This window comes from Lithobates pipiens, unplaced genomic scaffold (genome assembly GCF_037356315.1).
Source record: "Lithobates pipiens isolate NorthernLeopardFrog02 unplaced genomic scaffold, aLitPip1_a1.2 Scaffold_22, whole genome shotgun sequence".
NCBI lineage: Eukaryota > Metazoa > Chordata > Amphibia > Anura > Ranidae > Lithobates > Lithobates pipiens.
This window is the reverse complement of record NW_027507784.1, coordinates 198,070,671-198,084,933: the sequence shown is the minus strand read 5'-3', so window position 1 is coordinate 198,084,933 and position 14,263 is coordinate 198,070,671. Positions and strand designations below refer to the sequence as shown.

The 14,263-nt window shown below is 41.5% G+C and overlaps 1 protein-coding gene across 2 annotated transcripts in view; it reads right to left on the bottom strand.

Annotated features, from left to right (window-relative positions):
- The window catches only part of ALG1 (ALG1 chitobiosyldiphosphodolichol beta-mannosyltransferase), a 94,247-nt gene that overhangs the window by 13,632 nt on the left and 66,352 nt on the right, over positions 1-14,263 (bottom strand). For both annotated transcript variants that reach the window (XM_077448815.1, XM_077448816.1), the window contains 2 exons: positions 13,651-13,710; positions 1,174-1,284 (listed from right to left, as the gene is read on the bottom strand). In XM_077448815.1, coding sequence (XP_077304941.1) covers positions 1,174-1,284; positions 13,651-13,710 — 171 coding nt within the window. The remainder of the gene's footprint in view (positions 1-1,173; positions 1,285-13,650; positions 13,711-14,263) is intronic.

Genomic DNA, 14,263 nt, shown 5'->3' with positions numbered 1-14,263 from the left:
ACATGGGTTTACCCAACAATAACTATTTAACCACTTTGCATACCAAAATGATTTTCACACTTTTGTCATTATAAGCCTAGGTTCACACTGGATAGCGGGAATGAAATTTTGCAAGTTCAGCTGAACTCGCACAATTTCATTCCCGCATGTCAGTCCTGACTTCGGAGGCAATTTCTGAGACATCTGTGCAGGTTCATGCACAGATGTCTATTGAAATCTCACCCCAAAGTCACCAAAAGTAGTACGGATGGTGCCATTGCTGGCAATAGCCTCTGATTTAGCATGCAATTGACAGGTCAAATCGCATGCCAAATCGTTGCAGTGTGAACCAGGGCTAAGACTTATTGTAGGTGGGCCACCAATAATTAGTTTCTTGAAAAAAAAAAAGAAGAAAATCCTGTATATAATAACCAGAGAAATGGACATGGTACAATGTACTACAACCAGGGGGCTGTTAAGCCCCCAATATGATAGTACTGACAAGCCCTCTTTCTTTTTTCTTTTTTTTTTTTAGATGATGGTCTATTAGGGGTTTATTTACTAAAACTGGAGAGTGCAAAATCTGTGTAGCTCCGCACAGAAACCAAAAAGTGTTAATCATGCCTGATCTCAGTATTTATTGTTAATTGCAAGGTCATCTTTTACTATGGGGCATTGTATTACAACTAGCGACACGTAAAGAATTTTCTCATGTCACCACTTTTCTAATTTTATTGAGAAAAATAGCTAGTTTACCTTGCAGTCACACTGATTCTTTTACTTCACAAATTTCAGAGTAACTGACCTAGAACAAGCGAACAGCTAATGGCATTGGCTGTCGGTGACTCAGAAAGTACCGAAGATATTGAAAAACCACCATATCAAAAGACTTTTGCATTTTCCTTAGGAAAAATAACAATGATAGTTGATAGTAACATGCGTTTTATCCAGCAATTTTAACCACTTCCACAAAATAACAAAGCTGAGCAGATTAAATCAACCTACCACCAGTGGTTTATATATTTATATGGTGGTAGATGTCTTCATCTGTTTAACTACACGTGAAAGATTCTCTTTAAATGCACAACTACTAAATTAGCTCTTAACAATCTACAGAGAATTTGTTTGTCTATAAAACCCTTTACAGTACACGTGTCATGAGAGAAATGTAAACAATAATGCTACTGGTCTTACCAAGTAAAACAGGATAGTCTTCAGCTTCCAACCATGGTGTACATATCTGGATGTGCTGAAGCTGCAGCTCTTTTATTAACTTACAATAATATTCCTTCAAAGGACCTTTTCCTGAGGGTGAACAGCAAAGAAAACATGATTGTGGCATGGATAAACTGTAATTGGGGCAGTATTAGGACATCATGCTTTCCTAATTACAACTAAATTGTAAAGTCCTTTTACTGTATTAAACAATTGTAAATAAATTGGATACAGTATATGTGTAATGTCCATACACCGCCACCAGATGTCTCCAATCAAGTGATATCTTTAAGCACTTGATGACCAGCTCGCGTTCATTTACTGCGGCAGGTTGGCTCTCCTGCGCGAACCAACGTACAGGTAGCAAGGAGCATAGTGAGAGCGTGCCCGTGGGTCCTGCGGACTCTATGTCCACCAGTGACCTGGGATCGCTGTGTATAGAGACAGAACAGGGATCTGTAACCAAGGCGATTCCCCGTTCTGCTTAATGAGAGGTCAGAGATCTACTGTTCCGAGTGATCGGGAACGGTAATCTCTGTCATGTCCCAGTGAGCCTATCCCCCCTACAGTTAGAACACTCCAAGGGAACAATTTAACCCCTTGATCACCCCCTAGTGTTAACCCCCTTCGATGCCAGTGTCATTTTTACATTAATCAGTGCATTTTTATAGCACTGATCAATGTAATAATGTGACTTGTCCACAAAAAGTGTCATTTGGGGTCAATTTGTCCGCCACAATGTCGAAGTCCCGCTAAAAATCGCAGATCGATGATATTACCTGTAAAAAAACAAAAATATTAAAAGTCCCTAAATCTATCCCGTAGTTTGTAGACGTGTTAACTTTTGTGCAAACCAATCAATATACACTTATTACGATTTTATTTTTTTTTTTTACCAAAAATATGTAGAAGAATATATATTGGCCTAAACTGACGAATAAATTTTTTTTTATATATATTTTTTGGATACGTATTATAGCAGAAAGTTTAAAAAAATAAAAATTGTTTAAAATTGTCAGTCTTTTTTTTTTATAGCACAAAAAAATTTAATTTGCAGAGGTGATCAAATACCACCAAAAGAAAGCTCTATTTGTGGGTAAAAAAAGGACTTCAATTTTGTTTGGGTACAACGTCGCACGACCGCGCAATTTTCAGTTTAAGCGACGCAGTGCCGTATAACAAAAAATGGTCTTGTCATTAAGAGGGTAAATCATTACGGGGCTGACTTGGTCAAAAGTTCATACAATACGATGTGAAATCAAAGTGCCTTCTTCCACCAGCCCCCCCTAGGCAAATATCTTACTCACCAAACGTACATGACACCCATCATGGGTAGAAATAAACAACAACACGTAAAACAGCAATGTATTCTTGAGGGAAAGGAAAACTGGCCCATAAAGATGCACATCCACCGGGTAAGGGTATGGCACATCACATATGTCAGGAAGAAAGAAAAAAAAAAAAGCTTCTCATAGTGCAGTTTGTAAAATGTATTGCATCGCAACTAAAAAATGCACTTACAACGTTGCTGGTCAAGAAGAGCTCATTAAAAATAAGCAGGGATGCCAATCGCGTTCCAAGGGAATGCGGAAGTGACGTGGCACTTATTACCCAATCCGAGTAGAAGGATAAATCCACCCAAATCCAGAAGTTTATAAAAAACTGACATTAAACAAAAAAGATTAGGAAATATCACAGAGATCTACAAGACTACAGAGAGAATTTGGTATATAAACAGCAGGAGGAGGGCAAGGAGGCAGCTATCATTTCTAGCAGCTAGCCACAGCCCAAACAATATCCCAGAACACCTAGACATTTTTATCATCAGGAACCCAATAGCTATGAAGTACCTACACACAATCGCAATATGTATATAAACCCTTTAGGGAGAACTACTACCCAAGGGGTTTTCCACTGAGGGGACATGGGGACCCACCAGGACCTCCGAGGAGAGGTGGTTGGACTTCCAACACCGGACCTTTTGGCCCCAGGAGAGGAAGAGGGGGACACCATTGGAACCAACCATTTCCCAACACCAAGGGGGACCCCCGACATCATGGTACCAACAGAAGCCCCCAGAATGGCAACATTGGAAAGCCCCACACTGGCAGAATGGGGTACAAAGATGTCCCAGGGGACAGAGAGGGGGCAGAAAACAAAAAACAAAAAAGACCAATAGGAAAGTTTTGGAACTTGGTCTAATACAGTGCCTTGCGAAAGTATTCGGCCCCCTTGAACTTTTCAACCTTTTGCCACATTTCAGGCTTCAAACATAAAGATATAACATTTTTATTTTTTGTGAAGAATCACCAACAAGTGGGACACAATTGTGAAGTGGAACGAAATCTATTGGATTTTTGAAACTTTTTTAACTAATAATAAAATGAAAAGTGGGGCATGCAAAATTATTCGGCCCCCTAGGTGTTAATACTTTGTAGAGCCACCTTTTGCTGCGATTACAGCTGCAAGTCGCTTGGGGTATGTCTCTATCAGTTTTGCACATCGAGAGACTGAAATTCTTGCCCATTCTTCCTTGCAAAACAGCTCGAGCTCAGTGGGGTTGGATGGAGAGCGTTTGTGATCAGCAGTTTTCAGCTCTTTCCACAGATTCTCGATTGGATTCAGGTCTGGACTTTGACTTGGCCATTCTAACACCTGGATACGTTTATTTGTGAACCATTCCTTTGTAGATTTTGCTGTATGTTTGGGATCATTGTCTTGTTGGAAGATAAATCTCCGTCCCAGTTTCAGGTCTTTTGCAGACTCCAACAGGTTATCATCCAGAATGGTCCTGTATTTGGCTGCATCCATCTTCCCCTCAATTTAAACCATCTTCCTTGTCCCTGCTGAAGAAAAGCAGGCCCAAACCATGATGCTACCACCATGTTTGACAGTGGGGATGGTGTGTTGAGGGTGATGAGCCGTGTTGCTTTTACGCCAAACATATCGTTTTGCATTGTGGGCAAAAAGTTTGATTTTGGTTTCATCTGACCAGAGCACCTTCTTCCACATGTTTGGTGTGTCTCCCGGGTGGCTTGTGGCAAACTTTAGACGAGACTTTTTATGGATATCTTTGAGAAATTGCTTTCTTCTTGCCACTCTTCCATAAAGGCCAGATTTGTGCAGTGTACGACTGATTGTTGTCCTATGGACAGACTCTCCCACCTCAGCTGTAGTTCTCTGCAATTCATCCAGAGTGATCATGGGCCTCTTGGCTGCATCTCTGATCAGTCTTCTCCTTGTCTGAGCTGAAAGTTTAGAGGGACGGCCAGGTCTTGGTAGATTTGCAGTGGTCTGATACTCCTTCCATTTCAAAATGATCGCTTGCACAGTGCTCCTTGGGATGTTTAAAGCTTGGGAAATCTTTTTGTATCCAAATCCGGCTTTAAACTTCTCCACAACAGTATTACGGACCTGCCTGGTGTGTTCCTTGGTCTTTATGAGGTCTTCAAGGGGGCCGAATACTTTCGCAAGGCACTGTATATGTCCCAGACAAGGGCTTAGATCGGTTTGATGCTTTTATAGATATTGAAAGGTTCATATTAAAAAACATTTCATTGAAAAACCCCCAGCAGAATCAAAGACTAAGGAACCCAGTGAGTACCAAGATAGTGGTTTGAACAATCGCTCTACATTAATCCTAAAAAATCTTCCAATCAATTTTTAGAAGTCCATGGTGGAACAGGATATAAGATTAATAAAGACCAAAGTGGGCCGTAAGAAAGGAAACATACAGGTTTAGAGGCCCTCGAGAAAAAGAAAAACATAGCCATCCAAACAGCTGACAAGGTGGGAGAGATTGTGGTTCTAAAGAAAGCGCATTATGAGAAAGAATTGAATCGAGCAGTGGGAAATAAAAACACATAAGAAATTAGGTGAGAATCCTACTAATAAAACTAAAAGCAACACTAACTAGGCTTATCAAGAAAGCCAAAAATAGGGGAGTATGGACTAAAAAAAGAATCAAGATACCTTATTCCTGAAGCTCCCATGTTGCCAGTTATATATCAGCTCCCAAAAAAATCCAGAAAAACAAACAATGCCCTCCCGGAAGACCTATACTTTGTGGCATAGACTCACTATTTTCAGGAGTGGGCGAATACATAGACTGTTTTCTACAGCCTATTGTCCATCTTATCTTAGGGATAGAAAGCACCTGATGAATTTGTTGCAGGATACTCCCATCATGGATGACACAGTTCCAGTCACCACTGATGTGGATTTGTTGTATACGAGTTTAAGACATCAGGACGTGAACAATCAAACAAATCTCCCAACATAGGTTTTACATGTATATCTGCTGTCTTCAGCTTTATATATTCTTTAGAATGTTCAGATCGTGTTCGATTTTCTTTTCCTGTTCAGCACTGCAGTGAAGCCTGGGCATATAGCCAAAACAGCTGATTGGAGGAAAGGCACACACTCCCTCTCCTCATAGGTAGAGACCTTGAGCTCTATTCGTTGAATAGTTCAGCACGCTGCTAATCTATTTATAGCATCCTCCCCAACTCAGGCTGATTTTATCTCAGTTGACGGAGAACTTGTCTGAAATTCTCATGTTGATAACAGAAGAACAGAGCAGGAGAAATCCACAGGAATTAGTGCTTTGAAGAGAGATAAAAAAACACTGCTGATATATGTGCCCAGCTCAAATTTCATGAGTCGGGTTTACATCCACTTTAAGAGTGAACAAAATACGTTTTTGGTGGCTTTATTAGACCTGGCCATGTCCAATAATTACTTCTGGCAGGAGGGTTCCCCACTATAACCAAATCAAGGGCATGGCCATGGGAGCAAAATTTGCCCCTAGTGTGGCCAATCTTCTCCTCAGCCAGTGGGAAGAACAGACCAACTTCAATGAGACCTTGTCAGAGATTACTCTTTATAAGCATTACATATTGTCACTCTATGGAATGGAACCAGAGAATATTTGTCTAGGTTTCTCGCCAGTATGAATGACAACTATGGGCTAAAATTTACCGGGACTTGGGACCTACAAAAGTGAGTACACCCCCTCATATTTTTGTAAATATTTTATTATATCTTTTGATGTTACAAAACTGAAGTTACACTTTGCTACAATGTAAAGTAGTGCGTGTACAGCTTGTATAACAGTGTACATTTGCTGTCCCCTCAAAATAACTCACACAGCCATTAATGTCTAAACCGCTGGCAACAAAACTGAGTACACCCCTAAGTGAAAATGCCCAAATTCGGCCCAATTAGCCATTTTCCCTCCCCGGTGCCATGTGACTCGTTAGTGTTGCAAGGTCTCAGGTGTGAATGGGGAGGAGGTGTGTTAAATTTGCCATTGTCGTTCTCACTCTCTCATACTGGTCACTGAAAGTTCAATATGGCAGCGAACTCTGAGGATCTGAAAAAAAAAGAATGGTTGCTCTACATAAAAATGGCATAGGCTATAAAAAGAGATTGTCAAGACCCCGAAACCGAGCTGCAGCACAGTGGCCAAGACCATACAGCTATTTAACAGGACAGGTTCCACTCAGAACAGGCTTCGTCATGGTCGACCAAAGGAGTTGAGTGCACATGCTCAGCGTCAAACCCAGAGGTGGTCTTTGTGAAATAGACATACAAGTGCTGCCATCATTGCTGCAGATGTTAGGGGTTCAGCCTGTCAGTGCTTAGACCATGCGCCGCACACTGCAGAACATTGGCCTGCATGGTGTCAGGTCACCTGAGTCCAGGTGACAGATGCACCACATTGGGGTTAGGTGTGCACCGTAAGGTAGTAGACCCTATGGTTGACTGCTGCAGATGGAGCTCTAGGTGATCCGGGAGAGCAGGTATTCTGGAGCACCAACACAGATTACATTGGGAGCTAGAGCATGAGATTTCCCAGAGTGAGGAATATAAGAGCCAGCGGGTTTTCACCAGAGGCCCCTAGTGTCGGCCGGGGCAATAAGTAGGTAAGGATAGTTAAGAAACACACCAATGTCAGGATATGAAGCAGACAAGGACAATCAAGAACAAGCCAAGATCAGTAAATAGAATCAGACGTAGAACACACAGCAAGGAGCACACAGAAGCCAAACACACAATATTGATCAGCAGGGCTAGCTTGCAGTGCACAGGTTAATATAGTGTTCCCTGATAGGGCCTGGGATGGAGCCAAGCTTTGAGGATAGATTACTTAAGCAGCCAGGTGAAGGGCGGCTGATCTCTTAAGCGGAACACATGGAGAGGTAAGCTGACAAACATTACTGTGGATCCATGGCACACGCTGTCGTCCCAGAAGGAAGCCTCTTCTAAAAGATGCAGAAGAAAGCCCGCAGTTTTCTGAAGACAAGCAGAATACTAAGGTCATGGATTACTGGAACCATGTCCTGTGGTCTGGTGAGACCAAGATAAACTTATTTGGTTCCGATGGTGTGGCGTGTGTGGCAGCAACCAGGTGAAGAGTACAAAGACAAGTGTGTCTTGCCTACAGTCAAGCATGGTGGTGGAAGTGTCATGGTCTGGAGCTGCATGAGTGCTCCCGGCACTGGGGAGCTACAGTTCATTAAGGGAACCATGAATGCTAACATGTACTGTGATATACTGAAGCAGAGCATGATCCCCTCCCTTTGGAGACTGGGCATCAGGGCAGTATTCCACCATGTTAACGACCCCAGACACACCTCCAAGACGACCACTGCCTTACTAAGGAAGCTGAGGGTAAGGGTGATGGACTGGCCAAGTATGTCTCCAGACAAACCCTATTGAGCATCTGTGGGGCATCCTCAAACGGAAGGTGGAGGAGCGCAAGGTCTCTAACATCTACCAGCTCCGTGATGTCATCATGGAGGAGTGGAAAAGGACTCCAGTGGCAACCTGTGAAGCTCTGGTGAACTCCATGACCAAGAGGGTTAAGGCAGTGCTGGAAAATAATGGTGGCCACACAAAATATTGACACTTTGGGCCCAATTTGGACATTTTTACTTAGGGGTGTACTCACTTTTTTGCTAGCGGTTTAGACATTAATGGCTGTGTGTTGAGTTAATTTGAGGGGATAACAAATTTACACTGTTATACAAGCTGTACACTCACTACTTTACATTGTAGCAAAGTGTAATTTCTTCAGTGCAGTCACATGAAAAGATATAATAAAATATTTACGTGTAAAACGTAGGGGCGTACTGACTTTTGTAAAATACCGTATAATAACTAAGTTTCCTAGATCTAGTACTGACCAAACAGAATGGAAAAATAGCCACCAAAACCTTGTTTTTAAAGTGTCAGGCAGGAACAGGTACATTCCTACAGCTAGTTGCCATCACACAAAATGGCTGGGGGCTATTCCTAAGGGACGGCTTATGCGCATCCTATGCAATTGTGCTAATATGGAAGACTACGTCCAACAATCTGAACTTGTGGTAAACAGGTTGAAAGAAAAAGGGCTATCATGATAATATATCAGTACCCATCCAAGCACAAAGTTAAAAGCATGGATCAACAGTGCCTATTGGAAGATAAACCAAAAAGAATTAACATACCAACACTATAGCCTTTTTGATGGATTCCAATAGAGATTATAAATCACTTGAACATACTGTTAAAAACATTAGCCGATTTTATTAAGGGATAATACGCTAGCCAGTTTTCTCCTTAAATACCCCACATTTATCTACCAGAGAGCACCGACCTAAAGCCCGTAGGTGTGCCCAACCTTTTGAAGAGTGGGGTCCACTAAATTAAATTGGTAACCAGTCGTGGGCCATAATGAGCAGAGAAGGCAGATGACAGGTCTGCGCAGAGCGGACATGGACACAGCCCACTCTACTCTATGGGTCCTCCTATCCGATCAACCCCCGGCGGAAGGGGATTTATCCCATTCTGTTTTTTTTATAGCGAATCGGATTGGAGGTAGACAGGTGTAAATGGACACAAATCTGTTTACATCTGCCATTTCATAGAGCTGAATGGAGGGTCCGATTGGGTCGGGCCAATTATGTGAAAGGGGCCTTTCACACTATTGCAGCACAGTGCACCTGTGTCTTTCTTGCGGGTTAACTACACTTTGCCATAGACGTCTATTATATTCTGCAGGTGTGGTGCACTTTCTGAAAGCACAACAAACCCGCAGATAATAACAGAAGTCTATGCCTCAGTGCAGGTAACCTGAGGGTGCACTGCACCTGCGGATCAGTTTGAAAGCAGCCCAGTAACCACCGCACAGATATGCCCGTATAAACACTGCAATTTTAGTAATAAACTGAACTTTATTAACAGTCTTCTATTCAGGTATCGCCTGCTGTTGCTGTCCCCGGCAGAGTGCATTTGGTATCACTCCGTCTGTGGCAGGAGATGGCGCTATACAGGAAGCATCAGCTTATACAGCTCTGCTCCACAGCCGCTTGCTTTGCCAGCTTCATTAACAACATAGATGCTCTGGGATGGTGGGTCTGCAACCCATGATCTGCCATCCCACAGAAGGAGGTCGGGGGCCACATCAGAGGGCTCTGCGGGCCACTGATTTGGCACCCCCCCCCCTGCTGTAGGACAACCAAAATTAATAGTAGGAAAATAGAAACCTTCAAATCCCACAATACTGGGAAAGAATATAAAATTAATAAATGTATTTCTTGGATTCCACCCATGTGACATTTTATTTCTTGCCCATGCGGGATCCAGTATGTGGGACTCACAATCAGAAAACTAGGGATTAGAATCAATGAACATCTGGAGAACATAAAAAAGGGATTCCCAAAACACAGTTTATCTACTAATTTTAGAACCCACCACAATAGGGATCCCAGTCTGGCCTCTTTTTGTGGAATAGACAGGGTTGAACCGGATTGGCGAGGAGGCGATATGAGACAAAAAAATGAAACAGAATGGATTTTCAAATGAAATACTCTTAATCCCGCAGGTATCAACGTGGATATTGATTTGAACTGTTATATCTCAAATTATTAATTGTGATGGTGTTCCAATCTTTTTTGTGAGATGGAGCAACGGAATTTTAATTGTATTTTTTGTTTTTTTTTGTTAGTGTAGTATCAACTTGTTCCACAAGATGGAACATATAGCACTTGTTTTTTTTTAGCTAAACAGTGGTTTTATATTCCTTTGATAATACCACCAAAGATTCACTAGACGATGCAACAACATAAATGTATAGGTGGTACATAGCTTCTACCTCCAAATAACAGTTTATTATCAAAAATGTAATGTTCTACATTTTTTAATATTATATATATATATATATATATATATATATATATATATATATATATATATATATATATAAAAAATAAGAGTCGGTAATAAAGTATTGTGTATGGGTATAGCAGTTTTTGGATCGGTTTATGAGCCATTAATAAGGATTGAAGTGCATTGAATATTCTATTATGGTGAGTGTATATAAAAGGAGAAAGTGGACAGTTCCGATCTCGTTACCTCTGAGGACGCAAGACGTTGCTGATGAAGCACATCAGTTGGCTAGTACTTGCCACGTCACTTCCACCATCCCGTGGAACATGATCGGCGTCCCTGCTTGTCTTTAATGAGCTCTTCTTGATCAACAACATTGTAAGTGTATTTTTTAGTTGCGATGCAATACATTTTAAAAACTGCACTAAGAGCAGCTTTTTTTTATTCTTCTTGACATATGTGATGTACCTTGCCCGGTGGGTGTGCATCTTTATGGGCCGGTTTTCCTTTCCCTGGAGGATACATCCCTGCTTTACATGCGGTTTATGACTACCTGTGATGGGTGTCATTTACGTTTGGGGAGTAGGACGTTTTTCTAGGGCAGGGGTCTCAAACTGGTGGCAAAAACGAACTCAGCTGTTGCAAAACTACAAGTCCCATGAGGCATTGCAAGGCTGACAGTTACAAGCATGACTCCCAAAGGCAGAGGCATAATGGGACTTGTAGTTTTGCAGCAGCTGGAGGGCCGCCTGTTTGAGACTCCTGGTCTAGGGGCTGGTGGAAGAAGGCACTTTGATTTCACATCTTATTGTATGGACTTTAAAGAAGATATCACTTTCATTTGATTGGAGACATCTGGTGGCGGTGTATGGACATTACACATATATATCCAATTTATTCAAATTTTTTTATGTTCAATGTATGATTTATATTAGATGTTCTTAGTTGGGAGAGCGGTATGAAAACTACTATTTTCCTTTTGTGATTTAGGCTGGTCGAGCCTCACTATGAGCTGCTCTATGATTATTATTAGACCTTTTATCATTTAATACATTTTTCTTGGGTTGATGGTTTCTTGTTTATATTCCTCTTTTTTTTTTCACTCTTTTACTGTATGTGTACTTGAACCAATGGGGTTGATTTACTAAAACAGGAGAGTGCAAAATCTTGTGCAGCTGTGCATGGTAGCCAATCTGTTTCTAATTCAGTTTGAGTTTTGACAAAAAAACAAAACAAAAAAATAAAATAAAAAACCTGGCAGCGGATTGGTTTCTATGCAAAGCTACACCAGATTTCACACTCTCCATTATTAGTAAATCAATCCCTAAGAGTCACTTGATTAAGTAAAATAAAATGCAAGAATATGTTAGAAGCAACATTTAGCCCCGTTTCAGTGCGACTTGTCATTGGACTTGATAGTTCAAATTAGCATGAAAAGTCACACCCCATTTGCAGTAATAGAACTGAGCCGCAGCAACTTTGAAAAAGGTTCCTGCACTATTTCTGTGCGATTTCATATGCGACTTGCATTGACATCTGTGTAAATGAAGTCACACAGATGTCAGCAAGCTGCACATGAAATTGCACTGATCAGCGGCTTTGAAATCATGCCAAGTAGCATTATTTCACAGCCGCAATGGTTTGAACCAGGGCATAGTCTGCTTTTTATGCCTGAACCATTAGAAGTCGATTCATCGCTAGTTCCCTATTTATATTGAGGTCTACAACGAAATGGTGCCCATCCTAACACTCCACTGGTATATAGTGATCTCCTATTAGTAAACAAAAAGAAATGGCTTCAGTTTGGTCTCCTACACATGGGGTAACCCTCTCTAACATGTTTCTCTCATGGGGGCTCAATTGTAGAAACAGTGCTTATGTGCACCATGGGAGGCTACTGCGCCAGTGGGCAGTAACACCATTTCTCTATAGGCACCCTTGACATAGATCTAAACCCAATCACTTAAAACATTTCGTTTTGGACAGAGTGGGAAGGAATTAGAGCTCTTTCAGGGTTTTATTTCTGTCTGTGCCCCCATTAGAGAGATCACCCCGCTTCATTTGTCCTGTTTACAATTATCACTGAAACAAAATCCCAATGGGGACACTAGTTCTGGTGGGAACCAGGGTTTCCCTCATTTTGGAGGTATTTCCTCCTACTTCCTGTTTTGGCTATGGGACAGGAAGTTACGGGAAATCTCCCCAAACGGATACAGATGGGAAAAAAAAAAAAAACACACACAACACAACACTGGACAGGGGTTACAATACCCCTTTATTCTATCCAAAATGAAAAGAAAAATGTGTTTCTATAATTCTACTTATTGGGCTGTTTCAAGCCATGGATCACACAGGAACGCATGAAATCCGAGTGCAGCACGATTTCAGCCTATACATTTTTGATAAGGCTACCAGCATAAGGATTAAAAATAGTTAATGTTAACTGGGAGTTTAGTTCCACCTTAAGACTTTCTATTGTCCCATCTCGGTAATAGGCAACCTCAATGGCCAAAATAGTTATTCTTAGGAAGCAGGAATAGGAAGGCCCTGGCATGCAACCCAGCAAGCTGGGTTGATATGTTCATATCAGAATGTCCAAGGATTTGGTGAACCTGAACATGCCAGTCAGGCACATGGATATTTCTTGGTATGGGTTAGATACCGTATTTATTGGCGTATAACACGCACTCTTTTCCCCTTAAAATCAGGGGAAAATCACGGATGCATGTTATACGCCGATCCTCCACTATTTTGGAGCCTCTGGGCGGCTTTCAGCCGCCTTTGTCCCTTCTCTGAGGCTTTCGGCCCTTCTCGGCGGCTTTCGGCCGCCTTCGTCCCTTCTCGGCGGCCTTCGGCCCTTCTCGGCAGCCTTCGTCCCTTCTCGGCAGCCAAAAACCGCAGAGAATGGCCAAAAGCCGTCGAGAGGGGCCGAAGGCCGATGAGAGGGGCCGAAGGCTGACAAGGAGGGCCGAAAGCGGCCGAGAACTACCGAGCACCGCCGAGATACACAGGACATCGCGCCATTTTTAAAAATAAAACCAGAAAATAAAACTGACAAAGCTGAAAATGACACTGACAAGGCTGCAATGATAGATAGGCTGCATGACAAAGCTGCATATGACACTGACAAGGGTGCAATGATGGACAAGGCTGCAGATGGACACTGATAAGGCTGCATTGATGGGCATTTAAATGTATGTTTTTTTCCCTTAAAATTCCCTCCTAAACTTGGGGTGCGTGTTATATGCCAATAAATACGGTACTTATTTTTTTACTTCATGTTCACTTCAAAGTAACCATTACCTGTAATAACACAAACAAGGGAAGGAAGAGTGCTTCCATTGCTGATGAACTCATCATAGTCTATAACAACAAAAAGGAACACACAAAACATTAAAAGCAGGAGTTATTATGTATGAAAAAAGCAACAAGCAAATCTTTAGATGAAAAAGCATCTATAAAAGAAGAACTCCAGGTAAACTGTTAAATGCACCATTATACAGTGTCTACCAAAAATATTTAACCATTTGGAAGTTTATAGATTATATTCTTTTATAGCACTAAATCAAATTTTTTCTTCTTTGATGAACAGAAATAGACCAAGTCATGTCTACTATTAAACTTACTCCTGTACTGCTTTCAGTGTCTCCTTGTTTTTTTACACACACACACACACACTCCTTTTTGGAGTTTAAGGCCTCATGCACACTAAACATTAAAATAACAGTATAAAAGCACTAGTAGCTTTGCAGTGAGTTTTTCAACGTTTTTTGCAATAGCGTTTATTAGCGTTTTTCCGTGTTAGCGTTTCTTTAGAGTTTTTTTTCAGCGGGTCAAAAACATCAAAAACTCCTGGTGAGCTGCGTTTTTGAGCGTTTATCAGCTTTTTTTATGTTAGAGCATTTTTACAGCTGAA